The following is a 27,271-nucleotide window of genomic DNA, read 5'->3' as shown; positions in this document are numbered from 1 at the left end:
GAGCTTTTAGTATATTTGGTCTTTCTAGAAAAAAATAAAAAACTCAAAAAAATTGAAAAAAAGCCAATAATATCTTTTTAAGTTTGTATAACTCCAAAAAAACTTACCTGAGACCCGAAAAATCGTTATGTTTGCATAGAGGCGTGCTTCTTTTGTGTATAAAACATTGAAATATGACGATATTTTAATTTTTGAAATTTTTATGATAGAAATCATAAACGTGATGGTCAGGGACAAGCGGTACGGTCGTGAATTTTCTAAAAAAATCTAAATCTTTCTAAACAATCCTTTAATTATACTGTTAGTTATAATAAAAATATGTGTTTCAATTGAACTAAACTGTTCAAATTACAATTATATTAAAGTTATTGTCACGACCAAACACACTATAATCCATAAGGCTGGATAGGTCGTGAAAAAACCCGCGATGGTCGTGAAACTTTGGTCGTGAAATTACGTGTTATTTGGCTCTGTTCTGGTGGTAGCTCTGCACCTCATGTTCGAGGATACAAAGTGGACTTCTAGGTTAATCTAGCAATTGAAATATCTTATAAACAAAAATTAACACCATGTCTACTTCATCGAATGACTATGTACGGTCATGGACACACCAAAATTACAAAAAACACAACCTTTCCTGTATTAATCTTGTAATTCCTCCTTTCAACTCGAAACGACCGGCACTACAATCCTGACGTACACCCCGAACTAGTCTTTAAAACCAACTGACTCCATCAACGCCAGGCTTGCCACTGTTGTGCTTCAAAGTTGAAAATTTTTCCCAAATGGTCGTGACGCCAAATCGAGGGACAGACTTATTATGTCATGGTAGTCAGTTTGCAATGACAATAAAATTATAATATGCTCCTTTTTTGTAAGTTTAATAACCATTGATGACATAAAAATATGGCTTTATATATTCCGGCATGAATAATTAGTCTAAAAACAGCGTGAAAGTTGGAAAATGTACCAGGGACACGTCATGGTCGTGAATTTTGAGACTTTAAAAATACGAAAAAAATACCTAGAACCTATTTAAAACCAAATAAATGTGTGTAACATGTTGCCCCCATCCCAAAAAATATTAAAACACATAATAATAAACTACAAATCCAGTAGCTACGAAGTAAAAGGTCAGGGACATGAAAACGTACGTTTTTAAATTTTCACTCAGGCCTAAATTCTTCTTTCTTCGGTTAATTTGGATATTTTGCCAATACCTTATTTTATAATTTCACAATTAATAGATTCTGTGTATTCTTCTTGGATACCTTAACTGCTCTGCCACTATTCATTGTTGTAAATCATTTCAAGTTATGGGGTTCACATAAATAAAAACATGGTTGAAATTTACTTGTAATCTTGACCCCAGATGCACTGTATTTTAAATGGAGGAATTGTTTTGAATAATAATTTTGGATCAGCCAATGAATAAATTTTGATGATCAATTATAGGTATATATATTGAGACAATATGGTTTTAATAATTAACAATGAACATGAATAAATATTGAAAATATAACAAGATTGAGTTTGGAATTTAAATAAGGACTATATTTATAAATATTGAATTTTGAGTCATTACAATATATATACTTGTATTATAGGCCTAGTATATATATATATATACAGGGTTAGTAAAAAGTGTGGAGACCCCCTGTTATTTTTTTAACGGCCCGTACTAGAAAAACTAAACTCGGCACACCATTATGGCATGTTATTAAGTACTTTTTGGGCACAACCGCCACTTGGTGTTCATCCCCAAAATGGGAAATTTTGGGGTAAACTAAAAATTTCAAATACAAAGACCCATTGAGTGACCCCTCATTTTAAAGGTCCTGGTAAAAGAAAACCAACAACGCAAACTAGAGGTCTCTATCTCAGCTCAGTACAAAATGGCAGCCAATTGAAATTCTCATAAGTTCCCAAACCCAAAATGGGGGATTTTGGGGGAAACTCAAAACTTTTTAATGATAAGCCCCATCGAGTGACCCCTCATTTTGAAGGCCATAATAAAAGAAAACTAACAACGCAAACTATAGGTCTCTATCTTAACACAGTAAAATATGGCAGCCAATTGAATATAAAATTGCAAGTTATTTCCAACTACTGTAGTGGAACCCCGTCGAAATCGACGGTTAATCTTGAGGTTTTATGTAAATTCACCTACAGACTAATACCTTTCTTTAGACACCCATACCAAGTTTCTACGCCCAGCCGTGTTCTCAAATTAGCTGTGACAAATACCTTGTTTTCCTCCAAAAGAATAACATGGGATGGGAATTTAAAGGCCACTGGGGCAGAGCCCTGAGGGAATTCTCCATGTTTCTCTTTTGATGGCTCATCTACTGACCAGGACCTTTCTTTAGACACCTCTACCGGGTTTCTACGCCCAGCGGTTCTCTCAAAATAGCTGTCACAAAGAAAAACAGTTTCAAATTAATATATAGATTTCTAAAGATTTCAATCAGCTTCCATTTTTTACTGGATTGAGATAGAAACCTCTAGTTTGCGTTGTAAGTTTTCTTTTACCAGGACCTTCAAAATGAGGGATCACTTGATGGGGCTTATCGTTTAAAACTTTTGAGTTTCCCCCAAAATCCCCCATTTTGGGTTTGGTAAGCAAGTGGCTATTATGCTTAAAAAGTACTTCATAACATGCCAAAAAGGTGTGTAGGGTTCAGTTTTCCTAGTGTGAGCCGCTACAAAATTTACAGGGGGTCTCCAGACTTGGAAAGCTGCAAGTTAAATTCAATTTCTGAGAATTTCAATTGGCTGCCATTTTTTACTGGATTGAGATAAATACCTCTAGTTTACGTTTTTGGTTTTCTTTTACCAGGACCTTCAAAATGAGGGGTCACTCGGTAGGTCTTTGTATTTGAAATTTTTGAGTTTCCCCCAAAATCCCCCATTTTGGGGATGTACACCAAGTGACGGTTATGCCCAAAAAGTACTTCATAACATGCCATAAAGGTGTGCCGAGTTTAGTTTTTGTAGTATGGGCCGTTAAAAAAATAACAGGGGGTCTCCACACTTTTTACTAACCCTGTATATATACTAGGCCTATAATACAAGTATATATATATATATACTAGGCCTATAATACAAGTATATATATATATACTAGGCCTATAATACAAGTAACACGCTTGCACACTATGATTTCAAGAACGGCTCCTATGATTTCCTTTGAATTGTTAGGAATATCTTAGTTTCTGGCTAAAAAACAATATCCATGCTAGCCACTGTTCTGGGAAAATTAGTTTTTCGTTTAAAACTTTAAATGAAATTTTGATATTTTTTATACTACCTATAATTTATACTATTAAGTATGGTACATATTAATTAAGTATTATTACATAAATATGGTATTAAGTACGGTATGGCTAGAAGCTAGATAAGCGAAGAAGGCGGAGTCAAACCTATTTAAGTTGTTAAGTTTGTATTCCATTGGATCACAAACATTTTCCATTTTGAAGTTAGATGTCCAAGCCACAAGTTCTTGTTTGCATCAGTAAGACGCGAGATGTAGCTGAAAAGTATGTCAGAACACGTATAGGTATGAGGAGTTATAATAATCTTTATTGTCATTCAACAACATAGAATTACAATAGACAACGTCAGGTCTATTGTATGTTGTAGAGTTGACGAATTGTATGTTGCACCAAACTAAAACACCATGAAATATAACTAATTGCAGGTGCTTAAAGCTAGTCTATCTTCCAAGTATGGACAGAGGCGACAAGGGTCTTAATGTACCCGTTATCGATTACCTTTTCCTTGTAAAGTAAAGGATTTCCTCGAATTTTCACAAGTAAAAGGTTTACCTCTTCTTTATTAATACGGCTCTTGTAATTTGCAGATCTGATGTTTTTTAAATGTCATCAACCATAAACTATTTTACCGTTATTTTTGTTTTTAGTACCAAGGAGATGATATACTTGACGCAGACATACCAACCTACCTGGAGGCCAAACTGTTCTGTACGACGCTGGGCAAGATTGTCTGGGTTGTGCTGCAGCCGTTTTTCTACGGGATCAGACCAATGTTTACAAACCCAAAGCCAGCAACGAGTCTGGAGAAAATCAATACTGCCACTCAACTTGTGTTTAATGCCCTAGTGGCTTATTACTTAGGTAATTAATTTATTACATCCTCATTTAAAGGAATTATTTTGGGGTTTAAAGTTATAGTGTTTGTTTTTTTTTTACAACAATGCACTGGCAAAGATCCTATGGGAGGTTACAGCTTTATTCATCTCTGCTTAAGTACTAAATTAACAACAGGTAATCCTTTTGCTTTGTGCAATTCTATTAACTTATACAATACAGAACAAACTTTTTATTAGTGTAATCTTAGTTTATCCCAGTTTTTGTATGTAAGAAAAATTCTGTGTTTAGTCAGAAAAACTAACAGCTTCAACAACTGTTAGTTAAATATAAAATATATAATTTCCTTATCTAAATAGCTTCATTAAAAAGGGATTACTGTGGATTAATTTTACCGTGATGACAGTCTAAAACTAGTTACTAAGAACTACGTACCTTGTACTAGGCAAATAGAAGCTAAATCCTACATAACTGTGAGTTTTAAAACGTTTTTTGATAAAATGTAAGTAAACGAGTCTCAGTTGTGTGTGGCATAAATCCACAAGCAGAGGGTTGGAAGACGGTTGATCAGAGGGTTGGGAGACGGTTGATCAGAGGGTTGGGAGAGGGTTGAGCAGAGGGTTGGGAGACGGTTGAACAGAGGGTTGGGAGAGGGTTGAGCAGAGGGTTGATTAGAGGGTTGGGAGAGGGTTGATTAGAGGGTTGGGAGACGGTTGAACAGAGGGTTGGGAGACGGTTGAGCAGTGGGTTGGGAGAGGGTTGAGCAGTGGGTCGGGAGAGTGTTGAGCAGAGGGTTGGGAGAGGGTTGAACAGAGGGTTGGGAGACGGTTGAGCAGTGGGTTGGGAGAGGGTTGAGCAGTGGGTTGGGAGAGTGTTGAGCAGAGGGTTGGGAGACGGTTGAACAGAGGGTTGGGAGACGGTTGAACAGAGGGTTGGGAGACGGTTGATTAGAGGGTTGGGAGACGGTTGATTAGAGGGTTGGGAGACGGTTGAACAGAGGGTTGATTAGAGGGTTGGGAGAGGGTTGGGAGACGGTTGAGCAGAGGGTTGAACAGAGGGTTGGGAGACGGTTGAACAGAGGGTTGAGAGAGGGTTGAGCAGAGGGTTGATTAGAGGGTTGGGAGAGGGTTGATTAGAGGGTTGGGAGACGGTTGAACAGAGGGTTGGGAGACGGTTGAGCAGTGGGTTGGGAGAGGGTTGAGCAGTGGGTTGGGAGAGTGTTGAGCAGAGGGTTGGGAGACGGTTGAACAGAGGGTTGGGAGACGGTTGAACAGAGGGTTGGGAGACGGTTGAACAGAGGGTTGAGAGAGGGTTGAGCAGTGGGTTGGGAGAGGGTTGAGCAGTGGGTTGGGAGACGGTTGAACAGAGGGTTGGGAGACGGTTGATTAGAGGGTTGGGAGACGGTTGAACAGAGGGTTGGGAGACGGTTGAGCAGAGGGTTGGGAGACGGTTGAACAGAGGGTTGATTAGAGGGTTGGGAGAGGGTTGAGCAGTGGGTTGATTAGAGGGTTGGGAGACGGTTGATTAGAGGGTTGGGAGACGGTTGAACAGAGGGTTGGGAGACGGTTGAGCAGAGGGTTGGGAGACGGTTGAGCAGAGGGTTGGGAGAGGGTTGAGCAGAGGGTTGGGAGACGGTTGAGCAGAGGGTTGGGAGAGGGTTGAGCAGAGGGTTGGGAGAGGGTTGAGCAGAGGGTTGGGAGACGGTTGAACAGAGGGTTGATTAGAGGGTTGGGAGAGGGTTGAGCAGTGGGTTGATTAGAGGGTTGGGAGACGGTTGATTAGAGGGTTGGGAGACGGTTGAACAGAGGGTTGGGAGACGGTTGAGCAGAGGGTTGGGAGAGGGTTGAGCAGAGGGTTGGGAGACGGTTGAACAGAGGGTTGATTAGAGGGTTGGGAGAGGGTTGAGCAGTGGGTTGATTAGAGGGTTGGGAGAGGGTTGAGCAGAGGGTTGGGAGAGGGTTGAGCAGAGGATTGGGAGAGGGTTGAGCAGAGGGTTGATTAGAGGGTTGGGAGAGGGTTGATTAGAGGGTTGGGAGACGGTTGAACAGAGGGTTGGGAGAGGGTTGAGCAGAGGGTTGGGAGACGGTTGAGCAGAGGGTTGATTAGAGGGTTGGGAGAGGGTTGAGCAGAGGGTTGGGAGAGGGTTGAGCAGAGGTCTGGGAGAGGGTTGAGCAGATCGTTGGGAGAGGGTTGAGCAGAGGATTGGGAGAGGGTTGAGCAGAGGGTTGATTAGAGGGTTGGGAGAGGGTTGATTAGAGGGTTGGGAGACGGTTGAACAGAGGGTTGGGAGACGGTTGAGCAGAGGGTTGGGAGAGGGTTGAGCAGAGGGTTCGGAGACGGTTGAACAGAGGGTTGGGAGACGGTTGAGCAGTGGGTTGGGAGAGGGTTGAGCAGAGGGTTGGGAGACGGTTGAACAGAGGGTTGGGAGACGGTTGAGCAGTGGGTTTGGGAGAGGGTTGAGCAGAGGGTTGGGAGACGGCTGAACAGAGGGTTTCGAGAGGGTTGATCAGAGGGTTGGGAGAGGGTTGAGCAGAGGGTTGATTAGAGGGTTGGGAGAGGGTTGATTAGAGGGTTGGGGGACAGTTGAACAGAGGGTTGGGAGAGGGTGTAGCAGTGGGTTGGGAGACGGTTGAACAGAGGGTGGCGAGAGTGTTGAACAGAGGGTTGCGAGAGGGTTGGGAGAGGGTTGAGAGGGTTGAGCAGAGGGTTGGCATACATGTTTGCTTTCATTAAATAAATGCTATCAGAATGTGTTTAGATAAATCAGGCGGGTTTAACTTAATTTCCACCAACTTTTATAGTTGTAAATTCACTACAACTACATAAGTTTGACAATTGTTTGTTTGTCACAGGAGGTAGGGTGTTAGTATAGATGATTGGGAGCTCTCTGAATAGCAATGGGTCTACACCCAGTGGCAGGTCACTTAATTTCCAAGCACTATGCATCTTCATAATTTTGACAGTTGTTTGTTTGCTGCAGGAGGTAGAGTGTTAGTATACATGATTGGTGGATCACTGCTGGCAATGGGTCTACACCCAGTGGCAGGTCACTTCATTTCCGAGCACTACATGTTCAAGAAGGGTTTTGAGACCTACTCCTACTACGGGCCTTTAAATAAGATTACCTTCAATGTAGGCTACCACAATGAGCATCACGACTTCCCTTATGTGCCTGGCTCTAAACTGCCTGAGGTATGTTGAAATTCCAAGGTTATTTTGTTATAAAAAAATAACTATAAACATAACACTATTATACAATTTTTTTGTCACTGAGATAGTTAAATCAATAATTTCTATCAGCAGAATCTGTTGGTCACTCACTTAAACCGTGTCCATTTTTATCAAACAACTGGCGACAGCTTTATCATGGGGTTGGAATCTTTAATCAATTATTGTCAAAGATTATATTTTAAAACTAATTCTATTTAATTTAGAAAATTCGCCCACATTTAAATATATGAAAAATTTACAAAATTTAGTTTTATTATCCGTGTTATTATTCCGGGGTTGTTATTACAATCCGTGTTATTATTTAATAAGCTTTTGAAGAAGAACTGATTATCGTTTTGTTTTATCACAAACAATTATGAAGAATCATTACCTCACCCTTATGCTTACATACCTTAGCTTGTAATGAATCTGGGGGTTTCTAGATATTGTATCCAACAAATAAGTGACAAAAAAGGTAATTGCAACAAAATAAATTGCAGGTGAAAAGGATAGCAGCTGAGTATTACGACAATCTTCCGCAACACCACTCGTGGACGGCTGTTCTTTACGACTTCATCACAGACCCGGACATCGGCCCTTACGCCAGGATCAGACGAAAACATCGAGGTCTCTCCTCATGAGGTTGCCATTGCCAACCTTACACACCTAAATGTTGCTAGTCTCTCGTTTTGTATGGCTGTGCCAGTATATTTGAAAATTTTTAGAGTTCATGTGATAATTGGCACACATCTTAAGTAAATAATTTTTTTTTTTTATTTTTTTTTTTGCTGTGCTTATTTATACTGTAGGCCTATTATTAATGTTATTTGAACATACAATTTAAAAAAAGATATGGCATTTATTATATGGAATATTTGCAGATGTTAAATTTCTTTTTATTGGGGTAACTATGTTTAGTTCAGGTGGATTTCGTAATGTACTGTGTTTGATAGCTTGAATCTTGAACTATGCTATGAGATAATAACTTTAATTTACTGTTTAGTCACTATTACCTAAACTCATTACATTTTCTCAGCCTTTTCTGTTAACACATCTTAACAAATCAATAAGTTTTTGCATTTGTCAAATTGAATAAAATTGTATGAAATTATGCAGAACTACTGTGTACACATTAACACTTGCAACAGTCAGGGCCACATATTCATAATGACCCAAGAGGTTTTAGGTTTGTTGGGGGCCCAAGAAAGAGAACAATTTCTCCACAAGGTAGGTGGAGAGGGGCGCAATAATTATCTGTCGGGCCCATAGTGCATCACATGCAAACTGCAGGCCTGGCCTGGCAACAGTGTTTGTTGACGAATAAGTTAAAGATCAATTCTACTACCCATTACTGTTTTAATGTATAACTTTATTTGAACAGATGGTATTGTCACAGATAAAACATACTCCCTTGGTAGATTTCTCATCCTTAACATCAGCTGAAGAAAATTTTTTTTAAATTCTGCCTGGTACACTATAGAGGTCGTGTTTGGTTTACATTGTTTCTTGTTTATTTCAGTAATTTAAAACCCTGTGTAACCAAATATAAAACGATCCAATCAAAAACAATAACTTTTCACCTAGTTATGTAAACAAACAGTAAAGCACAAATCTAGAAATTAACCCTAATTAAATAGAACAAAATGTTGTCAACACTAGTGATCATGATGCGAAAAACGAGCTTCAAAATTTACAATGGGATGAGAAGTCTACTTGTGTTTGTTAGTCTATGGTTTTGTTTTCATGTTCATGTAATCGTTCCAATGTTGTTTAAAAGTTTTAGTAAAACGTTATTTAAAACCAAGTCTTAAGGGTCCAAATTATTCCTTCCTGCAGTAGAGTGTAACAGGTTATGGGCGATTAATTTGAGGACAAGGTTGACTTGGGATGGCAATGGAAACTCAAACTCCTATAGGCGTAGTAGTGGAACCTTTTAATGGAAACAATTTCAGTAATTGGCTGTTCAGTTTAGATTTGGTGTTGGAACAGAATAAAGTCTTAAATGTCTCAACTGGAAACATCCCTGAAGAAGAAGGGCCAATGTCTACCTTCATGGGAAAAAGTGTTAAAGCAATATTATTATTTCCATTTCAATATACTAGGTTTAATATGTCAAAGCCCAATATGACAGAAAACGGAAAATGGTTTTTATTTCTGAAATCAAACATTTGTTGTGGATTCTTCCATGATATTATTTAAACTAAAGACTGTCAAAGGAAACATTTACTTTTATGATGACTTTGTTTACCCTGTTTTTACTTAAAGTATTTCAATCATAAAGTAGCTCTTTCATAAATAATCTAATCGGAGGATTTAATAACATAACAATCAGAATAGGTTAACTAACGAAAATAGCTTTTGTGAATTCTTTGTTCTATTTAAACGGATTTGTAATAATTTACTAGATAATTTCATCAATAAGTGAGCTCACCAAGCACCTAACAAAGCAATAATAATATTGTTGGCGTGGTTGTGCAAGTAAAAATTATTCTTATGAACAAGAAGGATGAACTAATTTAAAACATTTAGTTCTCAGTAAATGACGTTGTAGGATCACTATTCATGAGTTAGTATCGATGCTAAAACAAGTAAATCAGATAATTTATTTCTTATCTTATACTTTGTGAGCTATGCTATTCTAATGGATCAACCAGTTTTTGTTGTCATGAAGTGCTGGATTTTTTGTTTAAAAATCAAGTTTCCTTCACTTGATGATTCTACATCTCCCATAGTTCCCTTGTTTAGCGTCGGTGCATAGAGGACATGTGCTCCACAGACCCTCCGTGCCGCTCCAAACGTCGTCCGCCTTTGCTTCGCTCACGTAACTCAAGTTCTGCTTGGTACAGCTTCCTTGTCTCATTCAGTTTATGGAACTCCTACATGTATAAGACATTGTATCAGTGGATTTCTTCAATCAAATTTAAGAAATTGTAATATCATGTTGTACTTACTAGTAACTATTAATTGATTAATGATGATTAAATTGTGAAATTAACTGCAACTGGTTCTATGTTTGAAACTAAAACTATACAATATGTGAAATGAGGCTAGGAGCTGCCTCTCAAGACCTATAATGAATATACGGTGTACTGTTTTTCAAACTACTGCCTAAAGACACCGCCCTCGCCCATGTTTGGAGATTCTAGGGGCAGTGTGGGAAGATAAATTTATTGGCGTATTGTCCTTTTGCAGAACTATGGTTTGGAATTGCTGTTATGCTAAAAGCCGACAAGTGGCCCTAGTTGAAAGAATGTTTAGCTCGATGTGCTGCTCGACTACTCTATATAGTAGACAATATACAAATTATGACAATCATAACATTTTTCTTACAATATTAGAACTAGTAATAGAAAAACACAATGAATGAAATATATACATTCACTATCCTGAACAAAAACAGCTGTTAGTATGGTCCATTTACCTTGGCCTGTACATCTAGTTGATGCTCCGTATCATTTAGACTACTGATCAAGTCAGTTTTCATCCTCTCCAACTGCTTTACAATGCGCACAAGCTCAGCCTGCAATTACAAGTTGAAGTTATACTTTGACATTATCATGATTGCATTATGTAATACCATCAGTGCTTGATTTGCAAGGTAACACGGTGGAACAGAGTTCTGGTACCTCTCTTTCAGGAAGATAAAAAAAATTGGCATAAATTAGTACAAATCACATTAAATAGGTTACAGTTCTGGCACCTTATTTTTTTAAATCAAGCACTGTGTAATACATTTCCACCAATAGTTTAAACATAGAAAAACTTGTTGGTGTAATCATGGATGTAAGCTATACTATATGTTATGGAAAAAAATCAGTGGATATAGCTTATTTTACAATTAAAATTTAGATTACACAAATGTTATTAATGTAACTAAAAATGAGTTACACCAAAAATATACCTAGGAAAAATTAATGGAATAAATTAATTTTAATACAAAAAAACAAATTGGAGAACACATAATTATGTTTTGATATATTATTATAAAGTATATTTGATATATTTCGAAATATTAATAACACCATAAATGCCGTCAATTTGACCCAAGCTTGTTTACATCCAGATCCAATTTGGCTAACCGAATGTTGAATTGGCTTTCTTAAGCATAGTCCAATAATTTTTGTGAATGCAGTGATTAAATAACAAAAACTAAGACAATCTAATAAGATCATAAAATTTACCTGTGATAAGTTATCAAGGTTCAAATCTGTTATATCCGTTTCAGCATCTGTAAGAATTAAGAAAAATATTATCTAAAAAAAATGAATATGAATTTGTTATTTTTGAAGGATTTTACTAAAAAGATCAGTATTTGCAACACAAAGTCCTGTATCCTGTATTAGTTGTTTGTCTACAGTATTCAATATGTATAATCAATATTTTAAATGTAACAGGCTGTGTGTGACACAGATTGTCTGACTGTCTCCATATACTATGTAGGGGGAGAAAGTAAAAATTACTCAGATTAATCCAGTGATTTTTCATTAATTTATTCATGCACATTAAAACGATATGTTTTCTCCTCATATTATGAAAAAAAATCAAATATCCTTAAAACAATTTTTTCCAAAAAAAAACTTCCAACTAAGCCATGCCCACTGTTTTTTATGATTAGCCAAGCTCTTCAAGACAGGTGAACTCCTCTATTTGCACCGGAACTGATCGAGACGGGATTAGAACCATCATCCTACTGATTTGCCACAGAAGACTTCATTTTGTTTGTTAGTTTGTTAAACTTTGAGTAAAACATCGGATCAAAAATAGTTTCAAAAACACTGATTAAATATTAATTTAAAGATTAAAGTGCCACGATTTAAAATAATACCTGAAGGCAGGTTTTCCTAGCTCAGAGCATATTTTAAGGGATTTCCACTGGGCAACAGGGGTGCTGGGTGCTGGACTTACCAGGAGGCCCCATTAAAAAGTGGGGTCCGAGGACCCTGGAAAATGTTTGCATAAGAGTGAAAATCACACATTCCTATGTACCTTGTAATGAATTTTCAGATAATATTTGCTTGTAAATCGTCCATATAATCTCACTTAATTACAAATTCTAGAAATATTTACACAATGTTATTTTTGAAATACTTACCCGGTACATTTAAAATGTGAATTTAAAAAAAAAATATGCTGGCACCCTCCATAGCACTTGGCAACACAACTGTCGCCCAGTTAACATGTTATTTTACACAGTTCCTGACGCTGTGTCGGAAAACGCAGCTATCTGCAGCTTATTGGAAAACCCAACTTTAGTCAATTTTTCAAATGCACTGAGTATTCAAACTTCCTATAAGGGCACATACCTTTTAATATCCGGAGTCTTTCCGTCTCCAAAGCGATATCCTTTTCAAGCTTGTGATTGGCCTTGAGTTGAGCCTGCCAGCGTTGGTAGCCATCACACGAAGGGTTAGGAGGGTTCACTGTGGATGTATGACAATATTGTAATGTTATTGTAGCATTTGATTATAAAATCAATCTCTTCCATTGCTGGCAAAGCAAAATAAACCTCTAATCTAAACTATTTTCATAAATAATTTGTGTTAGGCATTCCATATACAATGTAGCTCAAGACTGTAAAGTGCTAGTTCAACAACCAAAAGGTTGGTTAGATTCTGGGAAAAGTCAGAATCTTTTTGAATGGTTTGAAACTGGAACCAGCTGTCTTTGTACAGGGCTTTTAATAAATGGTCCAAACTAAAGCTGGACAAAGTAACGTCGGCATCTCGACTCGTTTTACAACCATCCTTCACTTTTATTCGGGTTTGAACAGCATAGCAAAGCTGGTGGCTCTGCCTAAGAACTGACAGGCAAAGCTCTCTCAAAGTACTTAACGCTTTTTACCATGCGGTTGGCATTCTGGGTTATAGTAGTACGTTATCTGTGCTGTTACCCACGGGCTTCGCTCCGTTTGACTTTTGAACCTCATTCACTTGTGTGACAACCTGTTCTAAACAAGCAATACAACTGTACCTGCAAATATTTCTTCGAATCACAAAATTTGAAAATTTACCATACTAATAGCGCATTAACCTACATAATATACATAGGTATATAGAATCACAAAAAATTAGTAGGTACCTTTAAACTAAAGAACCAACTGGGCTGGAATTTTACATGAATATGCCTCAAATCAAGCCATATAAGCTCATGTAGGCTTGTCAATGGACAACACATTTTCCATCTCATAATATCGCATACCGGTATTGATTAGGCCTACATAAAAGGTACTTCTCAAGTAAGAAGTAAATTCAAATTAACTAAAAATTACTGTTATCAGAGCTGTTTCACTATAAAACTCAGTTGATGAACATTATGTAACGTAAATTATAGACTAAATTAATTAATTCATCTTTGAGGAAATTATTCAATTAGGACATGTCCTCTCATCTTAATACCATCAACCTTTTTAAACTTGAGCAGGAACAACTACTTTATAATCTTAACTCAGATAAAATACCCCCGCCGCAGCAAACCTGCAGACTAAGCGAATTTCCATTTGCCTGATTGGGTTTACACTAAAATGTCTCCTTAAAAATATCAACATTTATTTCCTATTTAAATAGAATCAGTTTAACACATACTTAGGTTTGCTGCAACAAGGAGGGTAAAAGTGTTTTTTATGTAAAATGTTAATAGTTAGTAAGAAATAAAAACATTTTCCAAATTTGGGCAACAAATGTTAATAAACAAGCAAACTACAACAGTTTACTTATTCTCCATAAGAATAACATGGGAATTTTAAATTTACAATTTTTTGGAATTTTCTCCGTAACCGTTAGGTGCATTATAACGCTTCAATATACTAAATTATTTGTTTTTTTAAGCTCTACAAAATAGTTTGGAAAGAAATTGCAAAATTTTATGTTTTTTGAGTCAAAAGTGGGAAAACCCCATTTTTACCCCATAAAACCCCCCATAAACCCCCGTTCCCATGGTCCGATCATGCTGGTTCACGAACTCGTTCGAATAAACGTAGGTTTACACGCTTGTACCAAATTTCATCAAAATCGGATCGTTTTTGCTCGAGTTATCGCGCTAACGGACACATATATAAATATATATATATATATATATATATGAATTTGAACGGATGGTGTTTTTGGCCTTTAGGGACCTCAAAACGAAAAAAAAATCGGTCCCGGGTCCAGGTCTTACCATGAGTACTACGGTAATAGCTTATTCCCTATATGGGAAATTCGCTAAAAACCACAATAAATGAAAATTTTAAAAATCAAGATAGGGCACCTTTGCAATAAAGTTTAAAAGCATACAATTTAGCTGATCTTATAGAATACTTACGGTTTGGGTCTTGTTTTTTTATAAATTGCAATTCTCTTTCAAGCTTTGATATAGTAGATTCTAAATTTCTGTTATCAGCAATCATTTTATCTCTACAAAACAAACAAATAATTATACAAAACAAGCAAATAATCACCACAATTTACTTTTTAAGCATAAATGATAATTTACGCTATTAATAAAAGCGTATTAATAAAATTTATAAGAGGCAATAACTATGTCAATAAATTAACTTAACTTATCTGCTTCTTCAGCATAGTGCATAAAACTGTCACTGACTAATTAAGATATTTTGGTAATACAATTGACAATAAAATATTTATGAATTGAATTATTAGCCACTTTCTTCAAATATGTATCACTTCTATAAACAATATTATTATTACCTTACTTATGTACATTTTGTCACTAAATGTATTAAGATATTAATTTGTATTTAAAGATTATATTTACCTAAATTTTATCTCTTGCTCAAGTTCAGATTTCAAATTCATAATTTCTGGTGTATCCTTCATTTTCATTCTGATATTGATCAAACTTATGGTAGCTTGGTGGGAAGTATGCGCCTATCAAATTACTCTTTGTTAGTTTCTATTTTGCTACAAATAATACTGTAAATTATTTCAGCAACAGTTTTTCCTGTTGCATTAATTTGGTTGCTATAGCCCCTTCGATCTATGTATCATTCAGGAGTTTTGGCATTTATTGTAGGAATAAATAATGGCTGGGATGATAGTTTATTACCAAGTAAGTATTTAACTTTGTTTTCATATTCAAAATTATCATTAGAAGTAAGTTACAGAGCAACATATTGAATGATGAATTAATTTGTATTATTCTTACAAGGATTTGTTTTATATATATATTCAGAGTTTCTTTTTTTCCATTCATATAGGATCCACAATTAATCAAGGGCAATATTGGTTACTTTAGTATGTAGATTTGTAAAATTATGTGTTTGTAAAACTTCCAGAATAAGATACACAACACCATTAGATTAAATTTACTTCGTTCTGAAGACCCTCTTAAAATTCAATGATCTCAGCATGAGCATCATCATATGGTATTATCCAAAAGTAACCAGTGAATTATATGTTTTCTTAAATATTCAATTCAACCAGATTTGAGCTCGAGCCCACTATGTTCTTGTAGTGCAATGGTAGGTATGGCAATTTTTCATCCATTTAAAATGTTTTTCAATGTAAGGAAAAATTATTGAGACTATCAAATCAATAAAAAAAACGTATTAGCTAAATTATTGCAAACGTAAATTTTAAAGTAAATCATCCACTTTTATTTTAATCCACTGAAAGTAAATTTGCATTTTGTGTTTTATTTCTTGTACTGACCAGGAATAAAGTTCAAGTTTGGTATATCTAACTTGGGGGCTAAACAATTAAAATGTTTTTGGCGTGTTTGTGTTTAATTACTACCATACTCCAACTGAATTTTATGTTGCTCAAAATTGAGCAATTGCAAAGTATAACAGAGAAGTCATAATTTCCGATGAGTTTAAATGAGTTAACTCAAAGATTATGTAACTAATATGGAAATACTCACAATGTACATAACAGATCAATATAAATCAACATTTCTTGTAAGTATTGTAAAATTTTCCAAAAGCTAATCTTGTTTTAAAAGTTTTCTACAACAATAATTCCCATCATGACCCGCATTAGGTTGTCCAAGTTTAACTTATCATCATTGATAATGTAGCCTTCTTGGTAATTAACTTACTATAGCATACCATACCTTACTTTTGATGTATAGTCTATATGGTCTATATATAATCATAGCTTTCATGACAATCTTTTCACTAAAATCCTTAATAACATCTGAAAATCTGACAAGTCTAGTGAGTTTCGCCAATTCATAACTGAACCTAAAAATCTAGCATTATTATTATTTTTTCAATTTTATTTTGAAATAACTATATATAGGTTATTTGAATTTTAAATGATCCGTGCTGTAAAATATTCTTCAATAAACAAAAAAAACAGTAAACATAACTACCTATACTAACCATGACCAGAGTTGCACCAGCCCCACCCTTGTGGGGGCCATGCATAGACATACATACCCTTGTAGATATGTCATCCTTTTGGATTAATAATTATTGTCAATATTATCAACAGTTTTTGAGAATGGGATGCCACATAATATAAGTGTGTAACGTATTTGTATTTTAATTTGAACCCATGAGCAGTATGTTTTCTGTGCCATGAGTTAGTAAAGGATGGTTGTAAAACGGTGTGAGATGATCTGTGTACAGTAGCTTTGTCACTGTACTGACTGAGAGATCAGTTGTTAGTCAGGGCCCTTAGATGCTCAACGATCAGGAACAGCCAGGTCCAGTTTTGATTCGATCGAACCATCATGACTAGCTGCTACACTGCCTTTTCTCCCAACTGTGGACAAATTTTATGGATAATGTGTTCGTACCCAAGGATGCTTAAAAGAATTTATTAATTATGTAAGTCCAGATAATATGTTAAGTAACACGGTTTTCGTCATTTTTAAACTCCTCCCTCACCCTGTGCCACTATACATAACGCAAGCCTAAAACTGTTTATAAGCGTTACGTAATATATGGTAATATGTGGACGGCCGATTAACAAGTTATTTCAATATTAAGACTAATGACAACAACAAACAAATTATAAGTTAGTTGACGTTAACATAATTTTAGAAAAACGAAATGCTACAAAAATCTTTCCAATTGTTTTTTTTTTGCCATACAATGTATTAACACTGTAAATGTATTAGCATTCTATTTGTATGCCGTTGGTTAAAACATCTAATTTATTTACTTTCGGTGGGCGGTGGACGGCCGCCTGATTTTGATTACAACAAAAAGATGTTTGTTGTTGTTTTGTTTGTCTTGTCAATGCCAATATTGAACAGCGATTTTAGGTTATGTCTCATTTAGATTTTTGCGGTTATTTGATTGACAATTTAGCACCATAAAAGTCTAATTATATATTCTCATGAGTGTTACCTACCATGAATCTAAGTCTTTGTTGCTGTTTAGTAAATAAATCAGGTAATATTATTGTATAGGTTGAAATTTTGATACTTTCAAGGCTTACTGGGGGTCAATTTAATTTATTCCAAGTTCCAAGTCATACGTGCCATAGAATATACAATATCATTTAAAAATATGTGTCATAATGTCTAAAGATTGTATGATGGTATCCCTAAACAAAAACATAATGCTATCTTTATTCTTTACTTTATATATAATGGTTTAATAAAGCCTAGGTCTAACTAGGGTCTCTGGACGAATCATATCATGTAAGGACTCGTTTTTATATTTGTGGTAAAAAACATCATATCAGAGCATACCAAACACTTGCAATAGATCTAGAATTCCCTATAAATTTATATGTTTTGTGACTAAACAATCGTTGGTTGGTCCGGAGAAAGCATTATTATGTTTGTAGGCTTAATGTGTGCTTTGATAGTGGTTGGGCCAGAAGTTCGCTATGATCAAATATAGGCCAACACACTTGCTATGGTGAGGGAATGGAAGGGGCCAGACTGGTTTTTTTGGCAAGTAAAGTAAGGATTGCAAATGTTGCCATCTTAGAGTGTTCTCAATAATGCTACCATGGGTAGGCATACCTTTGATTTCATTGGACTCCTAAACATCGTATGATTAAATGTATCCTTAAAGTATGCTTAAAACATATTTTTCCTGCCACTTTTTTGTATATTATTTCTCTTTTTTAGGTTACATTCATATGTCATTGACTTAATTTTGGTTTAATATAAGTAGGCTAAGTCATACCTTTTCTGAAGATTTTTATAATAAAGCCGACTTGTTAAAACAACATTTACCTGCAATTGGCCAATTTCCATTAGGTAGTTCATTAGTTAGACCCTAATGGTACCTATTTGGGTTGGTGGGTGGGGGGGGGGGGGGTGTCATCATTAAGCATTAACTTAATTTTAACTTTGCTTGTTGCAGTCCCAATAAGTAACAAGTAGGCCTATCATTTAGATAATCACTGCTTCGACAAAACAAACAAATTTGGCACAGGCTATCCAAATAGGTTCTGTTTTGTTGTAGTTTATCATTTTATACTGTTAGTAGGCCTAAGCCTAAGTTACTAGGTGAATCGTCCAGAGAATACAGAGTCAAACAAGGATCCATGGATCTGCATCAGGGTCAGATACAGTAGGCTACCACAGAGTCACCATGCACCCTGACAAAAATCATACAGGCTTATGTGCAGTAAATTCCAGCATATAAAATTTACTTATAAAATGAAAGATATCAATGTTGCTTGGAATCACTACTAAGCAGCATTTTAATGTCTCTATTAAGAAGTTAGTTTATCGTTTTAATATTTTCAGACTTTGGTGGATGACAGAAACCGTTTGGTATCACAGATTGTGAAACCACTTTACCCATTATGACATCACCTGTTTCTGAACTACTAGTACAAGAAAGTTTGTGTACGGTAAGTATTTGTTTAGGCCTTCTCTTTCAAAATGCTAGGCCTAAGTACAAATGATACATCTTTAATTTATTTTGCTAGAAATTTTAATTTAATGTTTTAAAATACATAAGGCAATAGCTTTATAATGTGAATCTTACCTTGTCCCATGAATCTAAAAATTGGGTGACCACATGTCCCGAAAAATCAGAATTGTCCCAGTTTTATCTTGACACATTATACAAACAAATTGTCTCCAAGAAAATTTCCTCTGATGTATATGAACCATTATGGACTTTATGGACGTATATAACCAATCTATTTACTACCTGGACCAAGGCCCCACTAGAAAAACAGATCATGCTGCAACGTGGGCAGTGCAACACTACGTCTCAGAGATGGATATTTGTACTAAAGTTGCCAGACGTAAAAAGCCAGCTTATTTACCTTAAACATAGGGGTCTATGGGGTATGGCAGTGAATCTATCCACAAGTAGGACGTAATGGATCCAGCAGCATGGCCAGTTTTTCTATTGAGGCCTTGCCTGGACAAATGTAGGGAGAAGGGGGTCAAGGAAGGGTAAAAATAGTGTCTCGGTTTTACCAATATCCAAGTCTGAAAGGACAAAATATAAGTTTTTCCTAAATTGTGGGAAAAAAGCTATTTCTATATGTTTTTTTGGAAGTTGAGGAGGAAAAATTACGAATCAAATCTTGAATGAGAAAGTAATGTTGGCATATGAAAGTAATTTTGTAATTTATCCCCATATATTTTTATTATTGTAATAACATTTCTTTTCAGGACTTGTTCAAGACAATATCTGAAAGTGTAGACGCAACAAGACATGTTGACTCCGACGTGTCATCAGCTGGGCAAGGTGAGAATGATATACAGTAGACCCACTCTTAACCGACCTTGCATTAACCGATAATCGGATTACCCACCCTCGATCGTAAAATATCACAGTTTGTTTTAACTGACCTTGCTTTGACAGCAGTCGGTTTAACCGCCGCTTTCTAGGAGTCTCGGCATTTCCACTCCCACGCTCGGCGATGGGAACCATACGCTGATTTCCACAGGATGTAGACTAAAAATAAGTTATTTTGTATTAATCCCAAAAAGTTTATGTTTCTGAAAACAGCTGCCATTTTTATAATATAATCTATGATTATCTTATTGCTAGAGCAAACAAAGAACGCAACTTGTAGGGATGGCAGGGGAGGGAGGTTAACTACTATAAGGTCAAGATAGTTTTTGTAACTCGAGCCTCCAGTGAGAGGCCATACATAAACATCATGTCTCGTAAAAAAATGGTTGCTTGCATATTTAATTTATACAAAAGGCTCTGTACTGTATTACGATAGATTTGGAAGCATCAATTAATATTAGCCTACAGTACTACAGTTATTAATATAAGAATTTTTATTGACTCTTGCCTACAATTATAATATATTCCACTTATATAAAATTCAAAATTAATAGCTCTTCATTTTGTTATGTTTTTAGGGATTGCCCGTTTTAACCGACCTTTTAAATTAACCGACCTAGGGTCAGTTAAGTCTACTGTAGCTAAAGGTTGTTCCTAAAGAATGATGAGGTTCCATAATTTTTACTGCGAGGGGGGTTGTACCATTATGATAACAGTTAAAGAGACTAGACTCTAATAACATACTTCTACTAAATTATAATCAAAATAGTTCAGGCCGTTTTTGTAAAAATGCAATTTTTCTGTTATTTTATAGGTTTTCATGGGAAAATCACCATTTAAAAAGTTTCAAAAAAATTCAAAAACACCCGGAGATACCATGGATTAGCACCTACATGAAATTTTATCAAAATCGGATCACATATGTGGTCTGTACCTCTGTACACATTCATACAGAAAAGGAAGACACTAGACACATAGGTACATCACTTCGAAAACCACTTTTTGGGGTTCAGAGGGAATCCAAACCAAACCGGATAGGAATCCACCCAAAACTCAAACTTGATTTTTTTTACAAAAACAATACTTTCTTAATATACTATATATAGGAGGAGAAAGATAAAAAAATTGACATAGTTAAAGTGAGCTACTGCCAGGTTGGGCCCTGGTGTAAATTATTGATTTCTGTTAAATATTTAGACTTTTTAGCCAAGTCAAACTGAGAGGATGACTTATTGTAAGCTTAAGCTATAACATCTTTTATGGCACTTCAAGTATCTCAGCAACAAAAAATAAGGTAGAAAATAGAATTTTAGACACTAACGCCACCTGTGACTAGCTCACACAACTAGGTTCTTTTTTAATAAAAAAATGACAACAGCTGGTCCATATAGGTGGGATGCCTACTTCAGTATCCAAAAGTCAATGGTAGAATCGTGTAGACAATAGACAATAGACAATAGACAATAGACAATTCTTTATTCCGTTAAACAATATACATTGCAATAGGAAAGGTCAATACAATTTAAACTATAATACAGTCATCGTTTTGTAAACATTAAACAAAAGTTTTACAATCTAAAAAATCTTTGGTAGAGAAAAAGGCATTTGCTTTAAGGAGTACAGAGATGGCTGACTTAAATTTGACATAATTGAGATTTCTTAATTCTAGTGGTAATTTATTGTATAACTGCAACTGTTGATACAAATGACAATTCAAGGTTTTACTTAGCCTAACATGGGGGGTGGACAGATCATTTCTATTTCTGGTTAAGTGTACATGACAAGAAGCTTGTGTAGAAAATGAGTTGATGTTTTGTTTTACATGGAGGAGGTTACTAAAAATATACAAAGAAGGCACAGTCATAATGTTTAGCTCTACAAAACTAGCTCTACAACAACCTCTAGAGGCAAGGTTAGCAAGTACTCTGATGGCTTTTCTCTGCCATCGAAAAACTTTGGTTACATGGGGGGAATTTCCCCAGAGACGGATGCCATAACTAATGAGTGAATGAAATAGACCATAATAAGTGGTAATCAAAGTATCCAGGTTTACAGACAATTTAAGTTTACGTAACAAGCCAACCACACGAGACAGTTTTTTACACAAATTAAGAATATGTGGTTTCCAGCTTAACTTGGAATCTAAAGTGAACCCCAGAAGTTTAACATCACTACTTACATAATCAGGAACTTGCTTGAGAGAGAAATAGATCAATTCAGTCTTTTCTTCATTTATAATTAAGTTGTTGGCTTTGAACCAAGATTTGGCACAAGTAAGAGCTTGAGACAAGTTCTGTTTTACATTATCAAATTCCAAATCAGAACACATTAATGTTGTGTCGTCCGCATAAAATACTGAAAAGGTTGGAACATTACAATACAAGTCATTTACATATATAAGATACAAAAAAGGTCCGAGAACGGAACCTTGCGGAACACCTGCTGATACATCAAGAAAAGTAGAACATTTGTCTTCAACAACAACCCTCTGCTTACGATTAGATAAATAAGATTTTATAAGATTCAACTCACTATTTCTTACACCATAAAAAGCTAACTTATCATACAATATTTGAAACGTAATACAGTCAAAGGCCTTTGTTAGGTCAATTAGGTTGGAGGCTACCACATGTTTATTTTCAAAGCTATTTACAATTTCGTTAACAACGGCTTCCAATGCAAGAACTGTGTTGTGATGGGGACGAAACCCATATTGATGTTTGTAAAGCAAGTTATTTACATTAAAAAAATTATAAAGTTGTAAAAACAGACATGATTCTATAATCTTACCTAATATTGGTACAATAGCAATAGGACGTTAGCATTCCGGTTTCGTTCTGTCACCTTTCTTGAAAACTGGGGTCACATTGGTTATCTTCAGACAGTCTGGGAAAATGCCTTGAGAGAGAACTAAGTTAATTAAGAAGGTCAAGGGGTTGATAATAGAGTCACCAGTAGATTTGATTACATAATTGGATAGGCCGAAAATATCTTCACTTTTTGAATTGCTTAGACCTGAAAGAACTTTGGAGACCGTCTTGTTATCCACAGGTTTCCATCTGAAGCAGGAATCGGGTAAAGGCTTATTAAAGTTTTCCAGTAGATTGCAGTGGTTAACGTCACTTCCGTCTAAATCAGAGTTCAATTGAGCAGCTTTAACCGTAGTGGAAACATTTACAAAATAGTTATTTAAACTATCTGGGGGAATTGGTATTTCTTTTTTTGTTGTGACAAACCCAGATTCACTTCTGATAACCTTCCAGGCCATTTTACATTTGTTTTTAGCAGTCTTTATAAGATTATCATTAGCAGCTTTTTTCTCATTACCAATCTGCTTGTTATAAATCTTTCTGAATTCAATATATCTACACTTATCTTCTATATTATTAGTATTTTTCCATCTGTCATACATTGCAAGTAAAACCCTCCGCATTAGGTGTAATTGCGGTGTAAACCATTTATTAGACGCTGAACTTTGTCGAGGTCTACTAGCAACTTTCTTGGGCAGAATGTTTATTGGGGGACACATATCATTAAAACAGGTAGACAAGATATTTACAAAGAACAAAAATGCAATATTTACATCACTTAGTCTATAGAGGCTAGACCAGTCATATTGAGATAGATAGTTTATGAAGTTCCCAAGCCTATCACCCCTGAGAAGGCGAACAGTTTTTTTTGGTATCTTCACATGATAGTTAGTTTTACTTTTGTTACCATTACAGTAGTTGAACTTTGTCCATACACCTGCATGATCCGAGATGCGATCCTGGCCCAGTAGCGAAACTTCAAAGTGCTCAGGTGTAAGGTTAGTGTAAATGTTATCAAGGCAAGCCATGAAACGGGTTGGCCTGTTGTTTGTGTGATAGAGATCAAAAGATCTTAGTAAATTTAAAAGTTCAAAAGACTCAGAGCTATCACTTTCAAGCAAGTCTACATTTAAGTCACCAGCTAGAATTAGGCACTCGCCAGAACTGACATATTTGTTAGTGACATGGAGCAAAAGTTGTTCCATATTTTCAATAAAGATATTGAAGTTCACATCCGGTGTACGGTAGACACATAGGATCACCATATTTAGATTGGTAAGTCTAATAGCAGCCCCCTCACAGACACTATCTTGGCAATACCTGGATATGTTGACACAATCATATGAGAAGTCTTTTTTTACATAGATAGCTGAACCCCCGAAGGAGGAGAGCCTAGCATAATAATCTGCCAGTACAAAACCCTCAGGAACATAAAAATTAATCTCTTCCTTACTGAGCCAATGTTCATTTATGCAGACAATATCCGCCGGTTTTTCCAGCAGTACTAACTCTAGTAGGCCTAATTTATTTTTCAAAGACCTAATATTTAAGATACAAATGTCAATCAAAATATTATTACTTGGTTCATTTTCTGAGGTTCGGGCATTAGTTGATTTTAAAGAAATATCTTCTATACCGGCCCGTTCTGTTTGGAAGTTTGTACTAAAAAAGACCTATTGTCATTAGGCTTACTTGTGGAGTACTTATTTAGTCTAGGAGCTCGGTACTTTCCCAGAATACAACCTTCAGGCCAGAGATCTGGTGTAAGGAAGACCTCGGACATGTCAATCGGAACCCCCACTTTAAAGGAATTGTAGCTCGAGTAGCGAGATTGAATTTTCTCACATAGATATTGTTCATCTTTGACTATCTTCAGGAAAGAGTTAATATCTTCACAGTTGACTGAGGTGTCTAGTCCAGAGACAAAAAGCCAAAATAACCTTTTGGCAGCTTTCAGGTTGCTGTTACTACCTTTACTAGTCCCATGTATAACAGTTCTAGGCTTTAAGGATTTTAGAGCTTCACTATACGTTTTTGTTTGGGTAGATTGCTGTCCCTTATTTGAAATAACCAAGGGACTTTTATTATCTGACAAATGACTAGAGTTGCTTACCCTTTGAGGCCCTAGCCTAGGCCTGCCCTCAGACCTAGGTCTACTTGCCAACTGAGATTGACTCTTCTTGTAATTCACGGTTTGCCAATCATAATTTGAATTTTTAAACACTCTCCCATTCAAGTAGTGCTCAGAACTTGGGTCATTTATGTTTATCAACTTTTTATGTACTTTATTAGTTGACCTAGATTGACGTTTATCACTTGATTTAGAATTAGAAGAGGCTTCTGCTACTGCTTCGTCTTCGTCATAATCGCAGTTGTTGTCGTTGTCAGTATTGTCACCGCTTTTAGAGGTAGCGGACAGTTTTTCAGCATCAATGTCAAGGACATCCAAAGAGCTAGGAGCATCACCATGGCCCACAGAGTGAGAGTCCTCAGAGCATCGAATTGTCGGTTTGATGGTCTTTGAGGTAGAGGTTTTACCCTCTACAACGTTTGGATTTGAATTACAAGACTCAGCATGTTTATGATTCTGAATTATTTCTGATTTAAGGTTAGAAATCTCAAAAGAAAGCTGTAGATTTTTATCAGAAATACTTTCGAGAGACTTTTGAATAAGTAAATTGTCAGTTGATATTCCCTTAACAATCTGAACAAGACTTTTTACTGTTGAGTTTAAATTGATTATATCTTCTATGTCGACAACATAAGTAACCAACCTTTCAAGCTTCTTTCCACAGGGATCACAGTACCACCGAATTTTGTCCGCTAATTCCGTAATTTGGTCATACTCACTATTTGAAACTTGAACACATTCTGCATGATACCAAGTATTACAAAATCCTTCACACTGAATAGCATTTTGCTCATCATTTACGATTGAATTACACACGGAACAAAGATTGATATCACCTTCTACTGTCGCCATCTTCAATCTCTCTACGAGAGCTCTGAGGTAGGTCTCCTCAGAGACCTGTAGGTGTAGCTGTAGGTGTAGGTGTAGCTTTGTCAGTGGCGCACCCCAAGGACATAGGGCTAACTCTTTACGAGGGTCAGACGTCAGCTGTATATAAGTAAATTTTTCACTAATTTTTAAAATATATATATATATATATATAAATATATAAAAAATATCTTATATACTAAAAAAAACTTTTGCAAAACTTGTGACAGCTAGCCTGACCATACTACTAGACCGACTTACATGCTTTTGGTACCAATTGAAAGATATTTTCCTTTAGATGTGCAGAAACTCTTTATAAATTAAAATAGGCTAAAAAATAAGCACACAAAATGAATTTGAAATTAAAATAAATACAAGCTGTTTGGCCCGTCCTACGTACGGGAATCAAGTAGTCCATTAAAACTGTATATGATTCAGAACAGCTAGTTTACAACTTGGTGGGTGATTCACACACACTGGCTTTGAGTACAGTAGCTACATACCACCTTCCACTGCATAGGCCTACTATCACTTACCGTACCTTATTTTACCACCTTGGCCACTGAAACCTCTAAAATGATCCTGGCCTCCCGTTCTCTTCTATCCCCTGCCATTTCTAAGGAAGATACCAGTCTGAAGATGTCTTTCATTACTTGGTCTTCCAAGTGGTCGTCTACCTTGTAGTACTCCTTGGAATACACTTTTAAAAGTTGAAGTATCTTCTCTCCGCCATGCAAAGCCTGCCCAGCCCATCCGAGATCTGAGCCTTTTAGAATGTACCCCTTTATCGAGTTTCTGAATCATACAGTACTACTGGGATGGTTATGATATGGTATGAATCGATTTTGGTTTCTACTGACACCCTGCAGCTAACTGATCAGTTTTCTGGAGACCTAATACACCGGTTGACATTTTCATGTGTACTGTATGCAGTCATACTTATATTCAAAAATCTAGAAAAAGATGTATCAACACGTAAACCACTTATATCTTAAAGGATTAAGCACTTATACTTAGACGGATTGCATTTATGACAAAACTTGATTATACGTTTAAAATGTTTAGTTCAAAATTACACAATCTCCTGATAACATAGATCTTTTACGGTAGGTAATAAACTGCATTTTAAAGTGAAATAGTGTGTAGGCAAACTCTTGATCAATATTTTTGTATACAAACAACTTGTAACATAAACATTTCAATGACAGTTAGAAACCAGCTGTTAGTTAAACCACCACTAAAATGACTTAAACTCGTCCGTCGGCTGCTAGACTTTTTGAAAATTAAAACTTAATTTCTAAAAAACTGGGGACCGAAACTAAAATTATGGCTTCGACATTCCCTAGTTCTCAAAATTATCTTTCTTTTAACACAAAAATCATGAAAATCCGTCAAGTGGTTGATTCAGAATCGTGAAATAAAAAAACCCTGTTTTGTTTTAATATTATAGATAGATTAACATTGACATTGGTCT

The 27,271-nt window shown here is 35.9% G+C and overlaps 3 protein-coding genes across 6 annotated transcripts in view; 2 read left to right on the top strand and 1 right to left on the bottom strand.

Annotated features, from left to right (window-relative positions):
- LOC128988495 (sphingolipid delta(4)-desaturase DES1-like) overlaps positions 1–8,094 on the top strand; it is a 29,267-nt gene extending 21,173 nt beyond the window's left edge. For all 3 annotated transcript variants that reach the window (XM_054409828.1, XM_054409829.1, XM_054409830.1), the window contains 3 exons: positions 3,923–4,136; positions 7,090–7,301; positions 7,820–8,094. In XM_054409828.1, the coding sequence (XP_054265803.1) occupies positions 3,923–4,136; positions 7,090–7,301; positions 7,820–7,960 (567 nt within the window). In that variant the 3' untranslated portion in view covers positions 7,961–8,094. The remainder of the gene's footprint in view (positions 1–3,922; positions 4,137–7,089; positions 7,302–7,819) is intronic.
- A 1,618-nt stretch (positions 8,095–9,712) lies between these two features.
- LOC128990808 (uncharacterized) lies at positions 9,713–15,177 on the bottom strand. The gene is made up of 6 exons (XM_054413396.1): positions 15,072–15,177; positions 14,619–14,710; positions 12,623–12,739; positions 11,501–11,547; positions 10,741–10,839; positions 9,713–10,195 (listed from the first exon to the last, which is right to left on the bottom strand). The coding sequence occupies exons 1-6, from the start codon at positions 15,137–15,139 to the stop codon at positions 10,061–10,063; spliced, it is 558 nt and encodes a 185-aa protein (XP_054269371.1). The 5' UTR covers positions 15,140–15,177; the 3' UTR covers positions 9,713–10,060.
- A 2,337-nt stretch (positions 15,178–17,514) lies between these two features.
- The window catches only part of LOC128988381 (centrosomal protein of 162 kDa-like), a 60,932-nt gene continuing 51,175 nt past the window's right edge, over positions 17,515–27,271 (top strand). For both annotated transcript variants that reach the window (XM_054409623.1, XM_054409624.1), the window contains exons 1-3: positions 17,515–17,661; positions 18,978–19,084; positions 19,863–19,938. In XM_054409623.1, the coding sequence (XP_054265598.1) occupies positions 19,037–19,084; positions 19,863–19,938 (124 nt within the window). In that variant the 5' untranslated portion in view covers positions 17,515–17,661; positions 18,978–19,036. The remainder of the gene's footprint in view (positions 17,662–18,977; positions 19,085–19,862; positions 19,939–27,271) is intronic.

The sequence above is a fragment of the Macrosteles quadrilineatus genome, unplaced genomic scaffold, assembly GCF_028750875.1.
Source record: "Macrosteles quadrilineatus isolate MER2022 unplaced genomic scaffold, UCM_ALF_1.0 Scaffold_3__2_contigs__length_128488019, whole genome shotgun sequence".
Lineage (NCBI taxonomy): Eukaryota > Metazoa > Arthropoda > Insecta > Hemiptera > Cicadellidae > Macrosteles > Macrosteles quadrilineatus.
The sequence above is the reverse complement of the archived record's forward strand: the minus strand, read 5'-3'. Positions and strand labels throughout refer to the sequence as shown.